We start from the raw sequence: 22,463 nt of genomic DNA, 5'->3' as shown, positions 1-22,463 counted from the left end.
GATTTAATTTACTGATGGGACTTTAAAATGACATAGTGATAAAGCTTACATGGGAGCTAAGTTTTAATGTTTTTGAGAGAAAAATCATTGCAGTAAAAAATTACCCTCGGAAATACATTAAGCAGCTCATCGAAAAGTGTATATACATGGTTTTGGTATAAAATGCTGTGTTGTGCCTCTGTGTATGCTTAATAGAGAGCTACCAGGTTAACTTAAATGGGAGACTAAAAGGAAACTCCGAGTATAGACGGTTTGATAAAAATGTTTAAAATTGTCTTCAGCAGTCAAATCACTGGGTGACTAGAGCATGAACAGCACTTTCAGGAGTATTCCTGCTTGCCTTTAGGTTAACTCAAAACATTTTAATACCACCCTTTTTTATCTTAAAACAAATTAATAGATTTTTTAAGTGTAAATAAGATTGGATTCTACTAAGCCATCTAGACTGGGAGGTGAGATAAACTTTTTTTTTTTAAGATTTTATTTATTTATTTGACAGAGATCACAAGTAGGCAGAGAAGAAGGCAGGGGTGGGGTAGGAAGCAGGCTCCCTGCTGAGCAGAGAGCCCGATGCAGGGCATGATCCCAGGACCCTGAGATCATGACCTGAGCCAAAGGCAGAGGCTTAACCCACGGAGCCGTCCAGGCGCCCTGTGAGAAAGACTTTCTAAGTGTAAATAAGATTGGATTCTACTAAGCCATCTAGAGTGGGAGGTGAGAGCGAGCGTGGGAAGCAAAGGAGGTAGTCGACTTAAGGGAACCCGATGTGACAGGTGCTCTCCTGTGAGAGTGTCCTCATGCAGCGGGAGTCCTCACGGCACAATTGCTTGAGTGGTGAAGTCTTGTCTGCATGAACTGCAGGACAGTTGGACGAAACCAGGCATTTAATTCAACGCTAGGCAATCCACAGCTGAGAAAGCTAAATGGCGGGTTTCAGAGGGATTTACCTGGAAAGTCATCTTGTTGGTTCACTTCTTATGGTCCACACTGCGATGCGTTCTTCTTCTTCACCGGTTTTAGGTACCCTGCTTGGCTCCATCAGCAGCTCCTCCTCCACCTCGTCTTTGGAACACAAACCGAGCTACCCCAAGAAACTGAATGCACGTGGCAATAACAAGAAGACAATGAGCAAAAGCCCGTCTGTCTCCTCTAGAGCCAGTGCTGGTATCTATGGCTTTTTCAACCAGGCTTTCTTGGTGTTTTTAATCTTGGTTTGTTTGTAAGTAGATTTGCTCTTTTTAAAATGTGTAGAAGGAAACTTTAACTTCAGTCAGATTGAACTACTTGTCCTCTTCTGTCTTTCCCGTGCCCCTCCCCCCCTGTGAGCGTCCTCGGTCTCCCCGCCTTCCTCCCGGTGCCCCCCCACCCCCGTGTTGCTTGTCTGCACTCACTTCTTCCCTTTGACATGCATGTAACGCCTCTGACCCTTTAAGGTTCATTTTAGAACTTTATGATAGATCCTCAGATAACGTGGAAACCGTACGGTTTATTAACTTTCTCATCTGTTTTCTAATCTAGATGTAATAATAACTAACGTGTATTGTATACTTACTATTTCAGGTTCTATTCTAAGTACTTTACATACCTTATGTCACTTAATTCTCAAACCCATGGGTAGGTACCCTTATTCTCATCCTCACTGTATGTGAATGAGGGACCCGAGGCTTAGGGAGGTAAGTCACTGGTGCCTGGCGGCAGTTTCTAAGGGGCACACCTGGGCTCTAGCCTGTGGTCGGTCTGCTGCTTCCTTGGCTGCCGTTCTGGTTTGCCTCCGTCCCAGGGACCTTCCACTCTTCCTCCAGCTCCCGGGTCTTCAGACCGGTCATGGCCAGCCCGTAGAGAGCTGAACTGTGGACACAAGCACGGTGTAAGGCCTCTCCTCCCATGCGGCGGCCACACTGTTGTCCCGGCTCCGAGGGAGCCTCTGGCCAGGGCCCTTCACGTTGCTGCTCCCCGTGGGACCTTACCTGAGTTCCCATTCAGCTGGGCGTGGGAGCTTTCATCCCGCTGCTTTCCCACATACTTTTGTGTCATCTTCATATTGAAGTTCAAGTCCTCGTTTAACCCTGGGCAGGAGAGGGTCAGTGGCTCTCCTGACTTGTTGACGATGGTGACCCGTTGGGATGTGGCGAGCCCTGCAGTAACCCTTGCTCAGTCCACCTTTCTCCGGTTATGTGTGAGGACGTAGAAACTGCTTCACAGCAGACACCTTGCCGGAGTCGACACATAGGCAACATCCTGCCCCTCACTTACTTGGCGACACAGCAAACTTGTCTGGAGAGGAAATGAAACCATTTTGGTCTAAATTGTTCTCCGTGAACCTCATAATAATGACCAGATTCTTGTTCACATACTTTTTACCAAAGTTGTACTGAAGCAATATTCTGTTACAGAAAATGTTCATGACAGGATTTTTTTTCTCTTTAAAATACTGTGCAGTGACGGGGAGGAGCCCTCAGTGGCAGCACTGAAGTGATCAACTTTACAGGTTGGGACTCTGAAAGTGGAGAACCCAGAAGTTTTACCAGAAATTGTTGACTTGGAACCTGTAATTTCAGAGTAGGTCTCCTTCCCCTGCAAGCAGTTTCTGTCTAGCCTCCCGAGGAACAGAGGCACCGAGGCAGGGATGTAGCCATCCCACTTGTCCTCGCTGTAGTCACACTGCAAGGCCCTCTTTCACCTGGAATTTGGGCTTTTGACGTTTACTTGATTTTTAAAATGTACATGTGGGTAAGGAAGTATCTGTTTTACTTTTTATAAGAAGTAATTCTAGTGTACCTACATATTTTTTTCTCTTTTTATAAATTTAAGCATGATGTAGGCTTAGACAGTAGTGGATGAAGAGACCTGTCAGTTAAAATGATCAAGAAGACCTTTTAGAAGGGGAGGGAGCGAGAACGGGAGATCGTGAGAGGAAGTCCCAGGTTCAGGACCTCAGAGACGTTTTCCTAGCACACTTTTCTAGAGTGAATAGATACTTCGCTTTCTCCATACATTTGCATCTGAGGGGTGTAGATACTGGGAAGTGAGGCTGAGGAGGCGCAGAAAGATGAGATTCGGGGAGTGGCGGAGGTGAGGGAGGGTGTCTGTGTTCTCAGCACCATTGGACCCCGTGGTCGAAGGTGCTGTCTTAGCCTGGGGACCCGTCTGAGGACTTGTGCTCATAGGGCCTGGGCTCTAATCGGGCTGTGCCATCGACTGCCCGTGAACACCATGTCTTAGTTAATTCCTGGGTTTGTGTCTCCTGTAGTTATAATTCTATGGAAGGCACTTTGTAAACTGTGGAGTGCATTGGAAATATTAGTTATTACGAGTACCTAGGACTTTTTAGTATAGCACTTTATCCACACCTGCCCGCCCTCTGGGTTTGTGTTCCTCATTTGTTGCCATGGCGTTAGTCTCTCTACCGTTGGTGATGTGACTTACCCTCTGTCCCCTGCCTTCACAGAGGCTTCTGTAGGCGCTCTCTGGTGGTAGCTCAAGTCAGTTTATGGACTGGGGGGAGAAGCCTCAAGGGCCCACTTTTTCTCTGTTATAATTGAACAGCTTTCCAGACAGTATTTCTCTAGGACCTCTGACATTTAATAGTGGGCATTTCAGGGATTAGGTTTCAATCAAGGTGAGGGGGAGTGGTTTGATTCCTAATAGGGAAATCAGTGTGAGCTAAGTGGAGACTTACGACACTTTTCAGGTTCAGATCATATTCCTGTATGTGTAATTCACACTGGGTCCCAGTGAATGACTCTGATTCTAGCATTTTAGCAGAACATTTTAGTAGAGTCCACGGGCTGATTCCAACCTGCCGCCTATTTCTATAAAGTTTTACTGGAACATACCATGCCTGCCTTGTCTAGGTGCGCTTTCCTGCTAGGGTAGCAGAGCCGAATAGTTCCTATAGACACGGCACAGCCTGCACTGCCTCACATCCTCGCTCCCTGGCCCTTTACAGAAAAGGAATGTTGGCCTCTGTTCTAGCAGTGCGCCCCAGGAAATCTGGGTAAAATCAATGCTTTATCAGGAACAGTGTGTGTCAGGTGCTCGTGGCGGTCATTTTTTCAGGAAACCCTTTCCAAGTTCTTTGAATGTCTTGACCCCCCACGTGAGATCCGCATCCGTGGGGGGCGTACATCAGGAAAGGGTCACACACTGAAATCTCTCAATAGCTAGACTGGTGAGAGCACGTGGTGACTTTTCAGCTAATATGCTTTTTGAGGTTCTTCTTCTTTTTTTTTCCCTTTCCCTTCGCTTTTTTCCCTTCTCTTTTCCTGTGCCCCCCCCCTTCTCCCACCCACCAACTAAACAGGGTTGAGTTCCTCAGGAGCCTGTGTAGCAATTAACAGCCGCTGTGCAGGAGAGCCCCACCTCGGAGACCGAGTGCTGGTGGTGGGCCAGAGAGTCGGCACCGTGAAGTTCTTCGGGACAACGAACTTTGCTCCAGGTAACCCATCTCTGCGCTCTCGGCTCAGTTTGAGCCCTTCAGAATACAAAAGGCTTAAAATTATAAATGTGGGTAGTTCCTGATGACCAGTTCTCGGGGACGTTGGTTAGCTGTGGCGCTGGCGAAGCCCTGCAACGGTGGAAGTTCCGACCAGACTCAGGCTACCTGTTGTCCGCGATGTCTCCTTGCCAGCTGTCTTCTAAGTTGTCTCATGTTAAAGTTCATTGTCATTCTCCAGCTTCACTCGCACCGATTGCCAGGAGTGCTCAGTAACAGAGAAAACATCAGGATTAGATTTTTGCTAAGTATATTCCTTTTTTTAAAATTCCAAGTTTTTATTTAAATTCTGGTTGACATATGCAGTAAAATTGGTTTCGGATGTAGAATTCAGTGATTCCTCCCTTACATGTGACACCCAGTGCTCACCACAAGTGCCCTCCTCATCCGTCTAGCTCATCCTCCAGCCTCCCCTCCAGCAACCCTCAGTTTGTTCTCTATAGTTAAGAGTCTCTTATAGTTTGTTTCCCCCCTCCCTTTTTTTTTCTTTCCCTTCCCCTATATTCATCTGTTTTGTTTCTTAAATTCCACACGAGTGAAATCATATATTTGTCTTTCCCTGCCTGACTTACTTCACTTAGCGTAATACACTCTTGTTCCATCCACATTGTGGCAAATGGCAAGATTTCATTCTTTTTGACGGCTGAGTAATATTCCAGGGGGTTTATACCACATCTTCTTTAACCATTCATCAGCTGATAGACACTTGGGCTCTGTCCATAATTTGACTATTATTGGTAATGCTGCTATAAGCATTGGGGTGCATGTGCCCCTTGGAATCAGTATTTTTGTATCCTTTGGGTAAGTAGATATTCTTAAAATGAGTTCACAGGATATAGCCTTTATGTGAGTGGCTTAGAGAAGAAGTCAACAAACCAGTTCGAGGGAAAAAGAAAAAGCTTCTGTGCACCCTGGGACCTTAAAAATACATGTTTGTGTATTTACATATTCATTCCAATCTAGACTTAATATTGTGTTTCCAAAAGTAAAGATCAGCTTTCTTTGCATTTTCAGTGATTTTAATTTTAAATATAGAAGCCCATTGAATTAAACCATGTTTGTGTATTTTCAATGGCAATATGCTATTTTGACACATGGTGGCATTGCAGGATTTTAGGAAAAGGTTACCCAGAACATTGATTTTAAATTTGTAGCATTCTGTCAAGAACTGTGAGGGATCTGATTTTACCCTATGTGTGTAAGCTGACAAGTTAGATTGCCACCGTTTCATAGATGCTGATGGAAGATGTTAGGCTCCCGATTCAGAGACAGGACTTCCACGGTCCCAGCAGTGGCAGAAGCAGAGGGTCAGCGTTTTCTTGCATTCGCTCCCTGAGCCCCAGTTCCCGGTGTGTGTGTGTGTGTGTGTGTGTGTGACACCGGCACACCCTGTGTTTTATGCTACAGGAGAAGAGCCCTGAGTTTCAGCAATCTGAACCTTTATATTAGACAACGCGCATGCCTGTATTTGGTGTGGGGCCTGCCTTCCGCACTCTGTCTCTGTCCTCCAAGGCTGTCCTCTGTGCAGACATCCATGAAAAGACAACGCCTCTCTTCGTAAAACATACAGAAGCATGAGCAAGCCGTGGAGGATTGTCTCCCAGCACAGTCTTGTTCCATTATCCCACTTATAATTGCAGTCCACCTAATTGATTTGAGATGGGCTGTGTGTTGTATAATTCATGTCTCTCACAGGTCTCCAGGTAATAATTGAGGTGAGTTAGGATGGTCTTAATATAGTTATCAAATAAAAACTCAAGAATCCCCGAGGTAGGGTATTTTTCACAATGTCCATGTCTTTTGAGTTCCCTTTCTCTATATTAAACAAGGTTAGAAATGGTTTGGTTCACTGGATACAGTTCTTTATTTTAGGTTGACTTTTAATTTTTAAATTCCTTTGGTTAAGCATTTAGAAATTTGGGTAGTCAGTCATAAGCAAGTATAAAGTTGGAAACTTTTCTGTTAAAGTCATTCAGTTCCTTTAGAAAGCAGTAGCATCTATGTCTTAATGGCACCAAAATTTAGATCAGTTAGTTCTAGAGAACAGTCCTAATTAATGGAAACTCTTTAGATTATAAGATCTAGACCTAAAAGAGGTCATCTTTAGCCTCTTTAGCCTTTTTATTAGAAAAAAAATTACCATTTAAATGGGAAACAATATATACCACTACCAGACAAGGTATAGTCACAATTGTTAACACTTGTCATACTGTCTTTCTGTGGCATGGTACACTTTTTCAAGAGTCATATGATAAACATGTTGCCATTGTATGGTACACTGTAACATTGAGAGTTGGAACTGTGTCACTCTGAAATAAAAATGACAACCAGACAACCTTGGTTAGTGACATTCAGAAATGTGATGCCCTATTTCCAGAGCATTCGTATGGCTAAGAAGTAAGTTTGTTGACTCTGTACTTGTACACTGCTTAAGTATAGGAGACCGTGGTCATGCATTAGTTTTTCAGTACAAAAGTATCAAAAAATGGGCTCAAGTGTCATCTTTTTGAACATACGAGGAATAGACTGAAGAACTTTGAGATTGCCATTTTTGAGGCTATACAGACTCTTTGAATTAGCAATCTGAAAGAAACAATATTTTTGTATTTTGGAATTTAGGATTTACAGTAAGTTTCTCAATATCTGTATTCTTATTTTTTATTTGATACCAGATCCAATTACTACTGTATTCTACTTTTAAGTAAAAATGAACAGATCAGTAGAGACTTTTAACGGGTCTTGAGGTCCCCTCCATTTGAGGATCCTTCTTCCAAGAGTAACTATGTATATATTCAGAGTAGGAGTATGTGTTTGTTTACCTAATTCTCACCACACTGAAAGCAGCCTCACTGCTGTAGTTTTGCCCTCTAGAAAAGGAGCCAAAGTTTCCTCAGAGAGGGCCCTTTTGCATACTTAAACCTTTTAGAAAATTCCTCCTACTAGCTAATCTAAATCTTTTCTCTACGGTTAAGTATTATGATTTTTCTCTTCATCCTGGGTGGGGAAACAAAAAGAGAAAAACAAGAGTCACCATGAAGTCTAATCATATTTTCCAAATTACTTTTGTCCTCCCTCAATTATCCAAGAACTGTTTGTGATGCTGGGAGGTTGGGAGAATGAAAGGAAGAGATTGCACATGAACGTTATGATTCATACAGCTCAGTGTTGTGTTGTACTGCTCTCACTGAAACAAGCCGTATCATTGAGTCAAGGGCAGATTTTTTTTTTTTTGGTTCATTATGACTTGTAGATATACTGTGGTCATAACACTACTTGCATAATAGCTAATCTATGCCAAATTTGTGTATTTTATCCCTCTCCTTTAATGTACAACTCTGTAATTGTGCTTGTAAAATGTTTTTCCTGTTCATTTTTTCCAATTTTCAAATTTTATCATTTGAAAGCTCAATGATCATGATGCTCTTCCATCATTTTGGTCATTTTGTGAAAATGTTAAGCCATTCGGGCGTTGGGTTTGTATAATAGCATAACCATTTTGGGTAAAATGCAGAGGCTTTTAAAATCCAATATTCTTGTTCTAGGATATTGGTACGGTATAGAGCTTGAGAAACCCCATGGCAAGAATGATGGTTCAGTTGGAGGTGTGCAGTACTTTAGTTGTTCTCCAAGATACGGAATATTTGCTCCCCCATCCAGGGTACAAAGGTGAGAAAAATGAAATTTATGTTTTTCCACAAGACCTTTTTGTAATTTGCAATGGTTTATAGTTAAGACTTCCTCATTTTACATTAAAGACATGCACTGACTACAGCTCGTGTCTTCGTTCAAGGGGTTAACCAACCACCTTCTTCAGAGAGAAGGCTCATGGAAAGCTAAATTCGCTTTGCTGAGGATTTGCAATTTTAAAACCCTCCTTTATTCCTCATTTGCAAACCCTATGAGTATGTGTAGGCTATTAGAAGTGGCGTTTGCTGCTAAGAACAGTGAGAGCAGCGAGCTTAATCTGTCATGCAAACAAAAGTAAAAATGCTCTCTGATTGCTTCAGTCACATCCTAACTACATTAAATTTCCTGCCAGCAGGCACCCCATTCATTCTCCTCCAACCCTAATGGAACCAAAATGGCTTTTTCCTCTGATTTCTTTAGTTTTCAAAAATAGATAGGCAGTAGATCTTTGGGGGAAGTGAAGCTTTAAGGGTTTATATATAATGTACCTCCTCGGTGTTGCTCCTTAAGATGCTACACTTCGGTACCAGCTCGTCCTGGCTTTAAAAAACAAGTTGAGCGGAAAAAAGTCCCTGTGAAATTCCAGGTACCATTTCATGAAATGACTTATGTGCTGAAGAAGTTGGCTTGGTGTGTTCTTCGGTGGAGGGGAAACAGGACGCTAATCTTCCCATGGGAAAGAACATACATGGTGGAGTCACATTCATGAGAATGGGTCTGCCGTCACATCCTGGAGCCCCGTCTAGTTCCCTTCTAGCTGGGCTATGGGCCTGCCTCCGGGCAGATTTCAGAGTTTTTATACCTATCTTCCACCTCACTTTGTTTTTCTTAATAATTTCATGTGATTTTTATTATATTAATTTCCTCCTTTGATGTACTTTTCCCCCTCATTATTTATGACAGTATAGTATTGAACATAGGTAATGCTTTGCAGTGTATGAAGTATCTTCAGTTCAGTGTTGTTTCATTTGATCCTCCTAAGTATTGGGTCAGGTAAGCTGGAAAAGAACAATAATGAGGGGCGCCTAGGGGCTCAGTTGGTTGAGCAACTGTCTTTGGCTCAGGTCATGATCCTGGAGTCCCAGGATTGAGTCCCTCAATGGGCTCCCAGCTCAGCAGGGAGTCTTCCTCTCCCTCTGACTTCTCCTCTCTCACTCTCAAATAAATAAAATAAATCTTTAAAAAAGAAAAGAACAATAATGGTGACAAACATTTATTGAGCATTTAGTTAAAGGTCCGCTCTGTACAGTCTACTTTAGATGCATATTTTGTTAATCCTCCTCAAACCCAGTGAGTTGTAAAGTGTTCTGATGGTTCCATTTCACCAGTGAAGAAAAATTTCAAGAGATCGAGTGACTTAGCTGAAGCCATATAGTTAGTATAGGGGAGCAAAAAATTTTCCTCTACCCTCTTAGGGTCAGTAGTTGCTGAGGGGGTTTGGGAGTGCTGTCTGTGAACTAAATTGACAACAGATAGATGCACAGGAGAAAAGGCAGACAAATTTATTACATATGAATTCGCATGCACCTAGGCATCACAGAATGATGTGAGTACCCATATAAGAGGAGAGATTGGAGTTTTTATAGACCGTCTTACTAGGAGAAGTGGAGAGAGAAAAAGGCCACTTGTGGGAGGGCCTGTGGTTTTTAGGAAAGATAACCCAATGGGAGATAAGATAGTCAGTGACAGTGTCTGTCTGGGTCTATGACAAGAGTCCGTCTTCCCTGCTTGATGCAACTGCTGGGGAGGAGATATAGGACAAAAGAGCTCTTTGTGGGGAGCACCTGTTTTAGGCAGATAAGGAGAGTTCAGAGAAAGCCTCTCCCTGCATTTGTTGGTTCTCAAGTGTCTTTAGCTCAAAATAATCCTTATGCCAGGGTGGCATGTTCTGGAGTGGCGTATTTTGGTCTGTCTTACACTACTCAATGATGGTGCTGGACTCAGCCCAGATTTGTTATTTTGTGTGTTTCCCAAGCCCTTGCTTTTAGACAGTGTGCTGTTTTGTGGTAGGCATTTTATAAATAAGGAAAAAGGTAGTAGCCAATGCACCGCACTTGTGTGTGGCCGCACAGCTACGAGCGCCGCAGTACTGTTCCCTTGGAAGCTCCCTCTGGGTCAGGACCTGTTTCACAGGTGGAGAAAGTAGGGCAGAGGGAAGTTGAGTTGTGCAGGGGTGCACAGCTCCCAAGTGGGGATTTGAACCCAGGTAGTTGAGTGTATGTTCTTAACCAGTACCCTGTCATGATTAAAAGAGGATTGCTGACTTTCTTTAGGACCGATGTCTTCTCAGTGAGTGATTTATGGTAAAATCTATGCTGAGTCCCCGTCTTCTGGGTTCTCTTATTGCTTTGGACAGATCTTCATTAACACATTGCTATAGTCTCTTACAAGTTTCATTTGTCTCTCAGTTGTGAGAACTGGGGTTCTTCATTTTATGTTTGATCACCCAGAGGACATAGTGTGCATATTTTAAACACAGTAAATACTGACTGAATCTAGTGCAGTGTTGCTTTAGCTGTAACAGCTTTCCGCCCACTAATATTAGGAAGCCACTTTCTTTCTCATGGTTTCACTTTCTTTTTCTTGCTTTGTTTAAGGAACACATGGTTTTACTTTTTTCTTTTTTCCTCGCCTTCTATTTGGTCTTCTTTAAGGTGATTCATTTAAAAGCATCCCCCTCTTCTTAGAAGATACAGGGCTCTCTCTCTAAATGAACTGCTCTCTCGATCCAGCTGTCTTCCTGTCATCTTCTGATTGTCTCATTCATCATCATCAAATACTATTAAGTGTCTTTTAGCACTTTGTGCTGTGCTAGGCATTCTATAAGCAAATAAAACAGACAAGGTCCCTGATTTTGAGGAATTTCTAATTTAAAACCAGCTTTAGAGCTCTTCAAAGACACCACTGATCTTCAAGAAGAAAGAATTTTAAACTGGGGACTGCTTGAGGACAGTCTTAATCAAGTAGTGACCAATCCCAGTCCCACTCCTCCAGACTGTGGTTGTCTTTTTTTCCCTCCTTTCCATTAAGAAAAAAAATGTGCCTCTGAGAATCTGTGCACAGATTATTTTCTCTGCTTGGATAGCTTTCTACTATCACCCAGCTTTCACTGAATTCATAGCTTTTTTTTTTTTCCCTAATAATATGTAAATCATCCAATATTTCTTTGCAGAAATTCCAAGAAAACTTGCTTGACTAGATCTGATCTTATCTCTCTACCTACTTACCTATTTTTTGCCTAGGTGGTCTTCATCAGCACGGTATTAATTTTCTTATTCTTATTCTCACAATTGTGTACTTATTATTAATGAACTGATCACTTTTAGAATTAAGTTCTTCTCAACTACCCATCACCACCTAATTATCTGTCCTCTTCATCAAGTCCTAGTCTCTGCGTTCATCAGTCTCTTGCTGATTGCCGTGGGCATAAATCATGTGAGAACAACGCACACGAAGTGCAAGGTGGCATTGCAGATAGCGCGAGGGTTGCAGGATTCCTGGCTAGTGACCAAGTGTCCTGCAGGAAGCGGGTGACAGCATAAAGGCTTTGTGGGTCAGGTCAGTAAACAACCGAACGAGAATAAGACTGGGAAGATTGGCCTTTCAACAATGAAGAATGATTTGAATATTAAAAAATACAGACAGACCTGTCAGCAAAGTTACCTTTATGGTTGTGCCAAGAGTCAGATATAAAGTAAAGGATGCTGGCTTGTACTTACCCATGCAGTTTTATCAGAAAATTACATGCATAGATGGCCCGAGTCAGTATCTTTTTTTTTTTTTTTCAATTTAAGACTGTGATGTTTTTATAATTCTGATCAAACATTTGTTAAAGTCAACATAAAACAAATTTATTTTCAGGTTTTTTTAGTTTTATCTGTGAAGATAAAGTTCCAAAGAAATAATGTCAAGTCCCCATTTTAAATGAATTTACTTTAAGTTGACTTTTTCCTCATTACTCGTTCGATAACAAGGCTCTCTTCTGTTTTGTTATTGCCTGTCTTCTCTGCCAGCTTCAAGTTCGTTCCTGGCTCCTAATAGATGCTCAATAAATGTTTGTTGAATAGGTGAAATAAGAAATAACATTGGTGTGAAAGCCTCAGTTGAGAGCCAGTCCTAAAACTGAACACTTGCTACTTCTTCCAGTGAGGTTTGCTAATTAGGTTTGCTTTATTCACAGGGTAACGGATTCCCTGGATACTCTTTCAGAAATTTCTTCGAATAAACAGAATCATTCTTATCCTGGTAGGTTTATACAGTTTTATGTTCCAAATAATTATTTGTTTGCTTTTATTCATCAAAAAATGTTTTATTGTGAAATACATGTGTATACCAAAGAGTAAATGCCTTTATATAGTTTATGTAATGATAAAGCAGACATCTGTTACCTGCCCTGTTGCTGAAGGTGACCTGAACAGTAGAAGCCAGGAGTATCCCCTAGTCTCATCTGCTTCCCTTCTCATATACCTTGTCCTCAGATTATGAGTGTTGAATTTTGTATTAATTATTCCCTTGATTTTTAAAAATATCTTTATCATGCTTATATAGATATATTAATAAATAATATATATTATAAAATGTATATAAATTTAATTGTTGGTTATTTTGTTAGTGTTCTATTAAAAGATACTGTTCATTCTATACTTGATGGATATTTGTGACACATTTGTTTTTTTACTGTTAAGAACTAGATTATTGCACACATTTGCCAAGGTTTCTCTAGGATTGCACGAGGCAGGGGCCACCCAGATCTTCAGCCTCCCTGCGTAATGGCAGACTATTCGCAGAGCACCTGCCCGTGAGCAGTGACTCTGCAGCTCCTTATCTCACCAACCTTAGTCCTGTTTAGAAGTCTTTGCCCATCTAATGGATTTAAATTCTACCTTTTGGTTTTAATTTGCATTTTTCAGATTATAAATGAGGTGGAGCCTCATTTTTTTCATGTTGATGGGCCATATGCATTTTCTCTTTTATGACATACCTGTTCAAGTCTCTTGCCCAGTTTTCTTTTGGTTGGCTTTTCTTGTTAATTTGTAGGTTTCTATATACATTTTGGACACTAATACTTTGCCAGTCTTGTGTGTTGTGAATATCTTGCTTGCCTGGTTTTTGACTTATCTTTTGCGTTCTCCCGCCCCTACCACCTGTTTGGTGTCTTTTGATAAGCAGATATTTAAAAGTTTTAAGTAGTCAAAATAGCCAACCACTGGGAGGCCTGGGTGGGTTAAGCATCTGCCTTCTGCTCAGGCCATGATCCCAGGGTCCTGGGATTGAGTCTTGCATCAGGTTCCTTGCTCAGTGGGGAGCCTGCTTCTCCCTCTGCGTGCCTCTCTTTCTCTCTGACAAATAAATAAAATCTTTAAAAAAAATAGCAAACCATTATGTTCTTCATGTTTTATCTTAGGAAATCTTTTCCTAAAACAGACCTCACACAGATATTTTCCTATATTGCTTTCTAAAAGTTTTGTTTTGTATTTTTGCTTTTCATATTTATCAGTTCACCTGGAATTGATTTTGTGTATAGTGAGGGTCTGATTTCATTTTTTTCCCATAGGATAACCGTCTGTGTAAGAGTGATTTATATAACTAGCCCTTAAATACTTTGTTGAGGTTAATTTTATGGCTTGTGGGTTTTCACCATTCTAATACACATTCTAATGTACTGTGTAGTACCATCTAGCTGTTGTTTCCATTTGAAATTCCCTGATGATGTATGATGTCATATTAGTTTGCTAAGGCTAGCATAACAAAGTACCAGAGATCATGTGGCTTAAGCAAAGGAATTACTCTCTCAAAATTCTGGACGCCAGAAGTCCAAGATCAACGTGTTGGCAGGGTTGGTTTCTTCTAAGGCTCTTGTTTTGCCTTGAGATGGGGGTCTTTCTCTCATGTCTTAACAAAGTCTTTTTCTGCCTATGTGTCTGTGTTTTAATCTCTTCTTTGAAGGACACCAGTCATCTTGGATTAGGGCTGACCTATTTCATCTGATTATAACATAATTGCCACTTTAAAGGCCTTGTCTCCAAATACAGTCGAATTCTGAGGTGCTGGGGATTAGGACTTTAATGGGGGCACAATTCAGTTCATAATAGAAGTTGAAGATCTTTGCACATATTTTCCATCTGTCCGTTTTCTTTGGTGAATTATTCTTCCTGGTCTTTTGCTCATTTTAAAAATTGTGTGTTCATTGTTTTCTCATTATCAAGTTTTAATTCTTTAAAAATTTTTTTCTTATTATTGAGTTTTAAGCAGGTTTTTGTTGTTGTTGTTGTTGTATATTTTGAATCCTAGACCTTTATCAGAATGTGTTTTGGAAATATTTTCTCTAGTCTGTAGCTTGTCTTTGCATTGCCTTAACGGTCTATTGCAGAGCAGAAGTCTTTAATTTTAGCAAACTCCAGGGTATCTTTTTTTTTTTTTTTCTTCCATGAATTGTGCTTTTGGTGCTATATCTGAAATGTCATCATTGAACTCAAGGTCATCCTGTGTTTCTCCTGTGTTATCTTTTTTTTTTTTTTTTTTTTTTTTTAAAGATTTTATTTATTTATTTGACAGAGAGAAATCACAAGTAGATGGAGAGGCAGGCAGAGAGAGAGAGAGAGAAGCAGGCTCCCTGCTGAGCAGAGAGCCCGATGCGGGCCTCGATCCCAGGACCCTGAGATCATGACCTGAGCCGAAGGCAGCGGCTTAACCCACTGAGCCACCCAGGCGCCCTGTGTTATCTTTTTAGTAGTTTACAGTTTTGTATTTTCCATGTAGATCACTTGTTCAAGGAGTTAATTTTTGTGAAAGGTGTAAAGTTTGTGTTTGGATTTTTTTTTTTTTTTTGCATATTTTAGGGCTATTTGTTGAAGTCTATCTTTCTCCCTTGAAGTACGTCTGCTCTTTTGTCAGAGATCAGCTGACTACATTGTGTGGATCTATTTCTGGGCTTTCGGTTCTGTTCCATTGCTCTTGTTATCTTTCATTAATACCATTTTGTCTTAACTGCTATAGCTTTATAGTGATTCTTCAAGTTTCTTCTTGATCTTCCTCAGTGTTATGCTAGTTTTTCTGGGCTTTTTGCCTCTTCATACAAACTTCCCAAATAGTTGGTTTCTATAAAATAATTTTTTGGGATTTTGATTGGGATTGCCTTGATTGTATAGATCAAATGGGGGAAGAACTAATGTCTTCACAATTTTGAGTCTATCCGTGAACATGGAATACTGATTTATCTTACTTGATTTCTTTCATCAGAGTTTTATAGTTTTTCTCATACAGATTTTACACGTCTTACTAGATTTATACCAATATATTTCATTTTTTGATGCTAATGTAAGTGGTGTTGCTTTTTAAATAATTCTTTTTACCTTCTATCAGCTTTCTTTTGGTGAAGTATTTGCTTAACATATCTTTTTCTATCAGTTGTCTTGTAACTTTTCTATATCCTTGTGTTTTTGAAATATTTTCTAAATAGAATATGATTGGATTTCACTTCTTTAAGAAAATACGATTTGACAATGTTTGCCTTTAACCCCAGAGTTTCACCTATTTATGTTTATTGTAAGAACCCATGTCTTTGGATTTATTTATGCTATTTATTTGCTATTTTTACAATTTTTTTTATACTTGTGGCTTACTTTTATTCTAGTTTTATTCCTACCCCTTCTTGTTCTTACTCCATTCTTCTCTACTTGAATGAAAGTTATACGGTATGAACATACTTCTTAATATTTATTGTAGGTACTTTGACATACATACTTAGCAAATTCTAAAGCTAATCATCATGTGTACTCTTTCCCATGTGATAGAAAATCCTTAGAAGCTAGGTTATTCAACTTCTATTTAATTTCCCCCACAAGTTTTACATTATTATAACAGTTTTTATATAATTAATAACCAATATTTAATTTGCTCACATTTTTACCAGTGTCTTTAGTCCTTAATCTTCAGAATTAATCTTCAGAACTTCAGAGATCATTCTGTTCCTACCACATTTGTATACGTGTGTGTGGGTGTGTGGATGTATTTGTGTGTATAAATATTTTAAAGATTTATGTATTTATTTGAGAGAGAGAGAGAGCAAGTGAGCACAGAGGGAGAGGGAGAAGGAGAAGCAGAAGCAGATTCCCCACTGAGTAGGGAACCTGATGTGGGGCTTGATTTCAGGACCCGGGAATCATGATCTGAGCCAAAGACAGAAGCTTAACCAAATGAACCACCCATGTGCCCCTACCACATGTATATTTTTAAAAATTTATTTTAGAAAGGGTCTGTCTCTCAGTTTTTCTCTTTTCTAATGATAGATTTACTGGGTAAAACTAACGGTGAAAATCTGAGTTGGAAAGATGTTTTCTCCCTGTACATTAACAATATAATTTTATTATTTTCTGTATTGCATCACTTTTTTGAGACATCTGCTATGAGTCTGCCTAACCTATACTTTTGTAGGTGATTTATCTTTCTTTTTGACAGCCGTTAAAGGTCTTCTCTATTTCCTTAGTGTTGTATAGTTTCACTATGATGTTGTCTAGATGTTGTTTGTTTTTCCTGTTTGTTATCAAGGGTCTTCCTGGATCTGGGAATTAATATCTTTGATTAATTCTTTAAAACTCTTGTCTGTATACTTAAAATATTTCTCCTTTATTAATCTCTTTATTATCTCCTTCAGACACTCTGATGACTAGTGTCCTAGACTTCCTCACTTTCCCTTGCATCTCTTGTATTTTTCACCTTGGTCTTTTTGGATTGTATTCTAGACATCTTCAGCTCTATCTTCATGTTTCCTGATTCTTTCTTCAATGATGTTTATTCTGCTGTTTAACCCAGCCACCAAATTTTTAGTTAGAAAAATTTCATTTCTTTTTTCCTTTTTACAAATATGTTTTGTAGTTACTTATTATCACTTGTTATTTCCCTCATATTTCTAAGTCTTCCTTTTATCTTTTTAAACATCTTAAATATTGTTATCTTTTACATTAAGTAATTCCATACCTGAAGTCTTTGTGAGCCTAACTTATGATTCTGCCCATCTGTTTTTGTGAGCCTAACTCACAGTACCTTCTTTCCTTGTGGATTTTGTAATTTATTATTGTGAGATGCTTATTCTACTCAGAATTTAATGTACAGGAATTCTTTGAGGCCTGAGTTGATGCCTCCAGAGAAGATTGTGTTTACTTCTGCCAGTTACTCCTAGAGGTACTGCCAACCTGGGACTACTGTAACTTATATTCCCTGCAATTTTTTTTAAATTTCATAGATAAAATGAATTTGACTTATGATCGCAAATTTTGAAGGGAGAAAAATCTTGCCACCTTCTAAGCATTAAGTTTGACACAGCCACTTTATTTTGTTTTGTTGGAATGGTGTTTCATTCTGTTTCTCACTTAACTTACATTGCGGGTGAGCTGGTTGGGATCCTCATTTTAAAAAGGAGTCTTGTGCTAGAGTCCCCCTTTTGTTAGGCCCCAGATTTTATTCCTTTCCCACCTCCTGTGCAGCCAGAGTTCTCTAGAATTTAATGGCAATCCTGTGATACAAGTTGATAGATTGCTCTGGTGCTTGGTTACTTCTCATGGGTTGTCTTTTTGGTTGGTGGTGTCTTTGAAATTGTGCCTTGTACCCGCTCAAATATATATATATATATATATATATATATATATATATATAAAAATGGTTGTTTAAAATTATACTCACTTCAGTCAGGAGATTGATTCAGCACATCTGCTCTGCCATAACTTTCCAGAACTGGAAATCTTACTCTTTTTTAGAAACATCTTTTTAAAAATGTACCTTTCATGAAATCTTTTTATTTCTTTTAAATGACTCTGTCATTTGCGAATGCCAAGAATCATAAACTCTGAAATTAATGTTCAATATTTTATAAATGGCATATTTAGTAATAGCGTTTTTAAGCCATTTTTATTCTCTCTTTCATAGGATTTATCAAGATTATAATATTTGAGAATAAAAAGATTCAACTTTATCAGTCTCTAATTTAGTTTTATTTGGTTTTCAAGAAATTTTATAATAACCTCCAAATGGAATGTCATGATCTTAACTTATTTATACATATACATTGTTTGATGAGAAAGATAAAAATTTGTCAAAAAATCCAAACTTCTATTATATTTTGTATGTACTTACTTTCTTTGCTTTCTTTTTCCAGAGAAACACTTGATAAAATAGAACACCTATAGAGAAATGATAGATGATAACTTTTAATGAGGACTGCAAATTTATGATTTATTTTTCCTCTTTTGACCTTAACTTTGGCATTTAGGTTTTAGGAGAAGTTTCAGTACGACTTCTGCTTCTTCCCAAAAAGAGATTAACAGAAGAAATGCTTTTGCCAAGTGAGTATTAATAAGATGTAGAAAAACACTTTTCAAGATGAATATGACAGGATTCTGTGAAGGAAGAAAGTAGATTTGTACCTTTTGAGCTGCTCAGTAGAATTTTAGCACTTTGGAGAAAAGGTGTGATGAGTGCATTGAGCTGAGTCTTCCCTCCTTCCCCCGCAAAAACTCAATTAAAAATGTCACTGGTGACTAACAGTAGTATGCTGCATATATTTTCAGAGAGATTTAGTACCATTAATAAGAGGTGGAGGGATTTACCTTTCGTGTTATTATTGAATAGGGTGGATTGATTTTAAACTGTTTACTTCATTAGTGGGAGATTTGATTTAATATTTTCAGCATCACATGGAAGAAATGTCAGGTCTGTTTGCATAAAGTTATGTTAGTATTCTTTTAAATAATATTCCCACTTCCTTTTGTAGAATATACTGCTCAAAATGCCTTTTTGGTTGTTGTTTCTTTATAGAATCTTTTCTTTTCTTTTTCTTTTATATATTTCCCTCAGACCCACTTTACTCCCCCTGATATTTTCCTGACAATTTTGAAAATTTTTATTTTTAGAGAAACACGAGGCTCTTCTAGATTGATTGGATAAAGGAGTTCTTTTTTTTTTTAATGTATTTTTATTTTTTTAATTTAAATTTTTTCTAGTTAATCTAAGGGCTAATGCCGAGGGCTGTGGAGGGGTGGGTGGGAAAGGGAAACAGGACTCACTGAGGAGGAAGGCCACATCCTTGCTTACGTGTGGCGCTCTGGAAGCCGCTAGCAGGTGGAGCCCAGGCGCGGGAACCGGGCTGTCAGCTGAGCAGCAGGAAGGCAGTTTTTATCATCTGGTAAGAAGTCACTCGAGGTGTCACAAGGATCTGAAATTTCACTTGCCATCCCTGTTCGTCCTAAGACGCTGCTAGGTACTGTTTAGCTGTGTTGGCTAGGGGTATTATTTTCATTTTTTTTCTTTCCTCCAAACTTTCACCAGTTTCAAGAGTGTTAAAATTGGTCTCCTCGCTTGAGTAGCTGAGCATGTTCAGGGCAGTGACTCTCTGTTCCAGTTTCTTGAAGATATCCAAGACTTCTTAGGCAGAATGGAATAAATACCAAGAAGAGACCATGGGCATATGAGGGACCCGGGGTGGGAGCCAGTGTCAGCGGTCTTGAGCGATGCTGGGGGTGGGGGAGCACGAGGTCCAGGGAACCAAGGGAAGGACGAGAAATCTGAACCATGGGGATTATGCAACAGGTATGGATCATCTGCTGACCTGAGGAAAATGTGAGGACCTTCTCTTTATTTTCTATAAAAATCAAAGAAATGTAGCTTTACTGGTACTTGTATAGATTGAGACTCTGGTACCTGTTATAAAAAAAAGAAAAAAAAAGAAATAAACTAGTACCTGTTTATTGAGTGTATAAAATCAATTTTAAAAATAATTGATTTCTGTTTATAGAGTATGAGACTGAAATGTTTGGTGGCTGCCGTTCTAAGGAACAAGAGGGCGTTGGCAGGTATCAGGAGAGCTGTCTGTGACCTTGGGCTAGTGCAGACATGAGAGTGACAGCTGGCCATCTGCCAGGGGCACAGAGAGGATCGGGTACTGTACTGTGACTAGGCTGGAAACCTGATGCATTATGAAGACTGAGTTGAAAAATAAGTACATTGAGATTCCCCACACACTACCATCTTCTTGTTTGCTCTTATGGAAATAAGTGATACTTCCAGAAGAAACATGGAAAATGTAGCGGTATGGAAATGCTGGGGGAGGAAACTGGAAAGGTTCGTGCAAAGGACCTGCCTGCCCCACATGAGAGAGGACGTGAGGAAATGGGGACAGGATCTGGTTTTCCACGTCATGTGTCAAGATGACCGTGATGAACCCATTTCATTCAGAGGACAACATGATGGCAGGCGGCTTGACACAGGTCGCCTGTCTTCAGAATTCTATGTGTATCTAATGCCAAGGGTAGGGGTAGAGAGAGAGGGGGCTTGGAATCTGAACGGGGCACCACAGCGCCCTGGTTGTCCTGAGGAGTCTGTCCTCTCCCACCTGGCATCCGGCCTGCGTCTGGGTCCCGTTGCCACACGCAGCCCGGTCCTCACCAGCTTCTCTCCACTCCTGCCCATGCCATCACCGCGCATCCCGGCTGTGGAGTCCAGCCTGTTGACACGGTTCACACGATCAGCTCAAATTCGAATGTCTTGAGGCAGAACTCCCAATCCGGTTCGCTGTGTATTCCATGAGATCACACCATGCATTTGTATTCATTGTGCCTTGAAGCTTCTCGATTCTCAAACACGACGAAATCCACATTTGTTGGCGCAGCACGTGAGGGCCACCTGCGTGCACGCTCCTGTCTGCGTTCCCTGCCTTCGCCCTCACCAGTGAGGCTGATGTGTCACTTCCTCAAGGAAGGCTCTTCCCTGGCCCTTAGGGGAGGCTGGAGGGCCTCCTGTCTCTGTGCTCTGCACCGCGCGCGGTTGGTACCGTGGCACTGATGACGGTTTACTGAGTATTACACACAAATCTAGAACCTCGCCCCAGTCGTTTCATGCGTGGTCAGTTAATGTTTTTTAGTAAGTAGCTCCTAAATGTACTGTAATTCCAAGTTTCTCTCTTCCCTGAGCTTTTAGAGCTATTAGACGTAACTGGAATCAGATCATTCTTATTTAATGTTAACTCCTCACCCAAACCATGAATTTTTGGTTTAGACCTTGAATTCATGTATGACTTATTTCTCTGAAAACTTTTTTTGATTATGAAAGCTGATTGTACAAAATTGAAAAATTATTAAAGAACCTAAGTGCAGATAAAGATAATCTGTAATTTTTATCACCTAAATGAAATTATCACTTCCATTTTGGTATATACTCTCTCATTTTTTTTCCCTAAAGCATGTATCTGAATTTTAAACCAAATTGGACAAATCATACTCTCCATACCCTCTGAAAGCTTTTTCCCTTATTAAATCCTGTAATCTTTAACAATTTTCCTTGGTGTGGCTTTTGCAGTATTTTAAAAGACTGTCTTGTGATATGGAAACATTTTTATGGTGGTAATTAGTGAAAAAAAATAATAATTTAACGAACAGTAGATGCCAGACTTTTCATACATGTGTCTGGTTTCCCTCCCTTCCCACCTGTGTGTGTGTGTGTGTGTGCGCTTGTGTGTTCAGGTAGATATCCGGTCTATTTCCTTCTGGTTCTTTCCTGTTTTCTAAGGTATGTATTTAGCTGTTAAATTTACTTAGAAATTATTTTAACATACAGTGACTGGTAAGAATCATATTCTTTTCCCCTAGATGATTTTTACAGCACTCCTAGTTGAATGTTCACTCCTGTCCCTACTGATTTGAAGTTTCCTTTTTCAATCACATGAGAAAAAAAAAAAAGTATGCGTATTTCTCTAAGGTATCTTTTCTGTGTCACACAGAAGTACATTCTTGTGCCAGAGCCGCATTGTTTTAGTTGCAATGACTTTAGAACTTAACATGCTGGCAATGTAAATCTTTGCGGTGTTAGTTTCCAGTTTTGTCTTAATTACTAACACCCATCTGTGGCTGTAAGCGCCTGGCCTCTTTGTGCTTGTTACCGCCTTGTATGGGAGCCCCATCTGTCCTCTTCGCCATCTCTCTGATCGGAGGCAAATAGCTTCATTTTTTTTTATTCTCAAATTCATCTTCCATTTGAAAGGAGATAATATCACGGCAGTGGCTTGGGTAAGGTTGGAGAAGATAATGGATGGAGAGTTCCTGGCAGATAGTAGGTGCTCAGGAAATGATACACAGCATCATTTTAATGAGAAACTTAGAGTGATTTGTGAGGTTGCAAACTATCCCTCTGGGGGGTGAATTCAGGGAGAATTGACACAACTATGTTTCTATCCAGGAGCAAAGCTCGGATATTTTTCTTTTGTGTTTCTCAGTAAAGGTTTGTGCTTTTCCCAGCA

The 22,463-nt window shown here is 39.9% G+C and overlaps 1 protein-coding gene across 4 annotated transcripts in view; it reads left to right on the top strand.

The window, feature by feature from the left end:
* Positions 1-22,463, top strand: part of CLIP4 (CAP-Gly domain containing linker protein family member 4) — a 92,758-nt gene that overhangs the window by 56,856 nt on the left and 13,439 nt on the right. For all 4 annotated transcript variants that reach the window (XM_004777467.3, XM_045073883.1, XM_045073884.1 and 1 more), the window contains exons 11-15: positions 1,021-1,164; positions 4,304-4,438; positions 8,038-8,161; positions 12,363-12,427; positions 18,447-18,519. In XM_004777467.3, the coding sequence (XP_004777524.1) occupies positions 1,021-1,164; positions 4,304-4,438; positions 8,038-8,161; positions 12,363-12,427; positions 18,447-18,519 (541 nt within the window). The remainder of the gene's footprint in view (positions 1-1,020; positions 1,165-4,303; positions 4,439-8,037; positions 8,162-12,362; positions 12,428-18,446; positions 18,520-22,463) is intronic.

This window comes from Mustela putorius, unplaced genomic scaffold (genome assembly GCF_011764305.1).
Source record: "Mustela putorius furo isolate JIRA1106 unplaced genomic scaffold, ASM1176430v1.1 tig00537293_pilon_pilon_pilon, whole genome shotgun sequence".
NCBI lineage: Eukaryota > Metazoa > Chordata > Mammalia > Carnivora > Mustelidae > Mustela > Mustela putorius.
The sequence above is the reverse complement of the archived record's forward strand: the minus strand, read 5'-3'. Positions and strand labels throughout refer to the sequence as shown.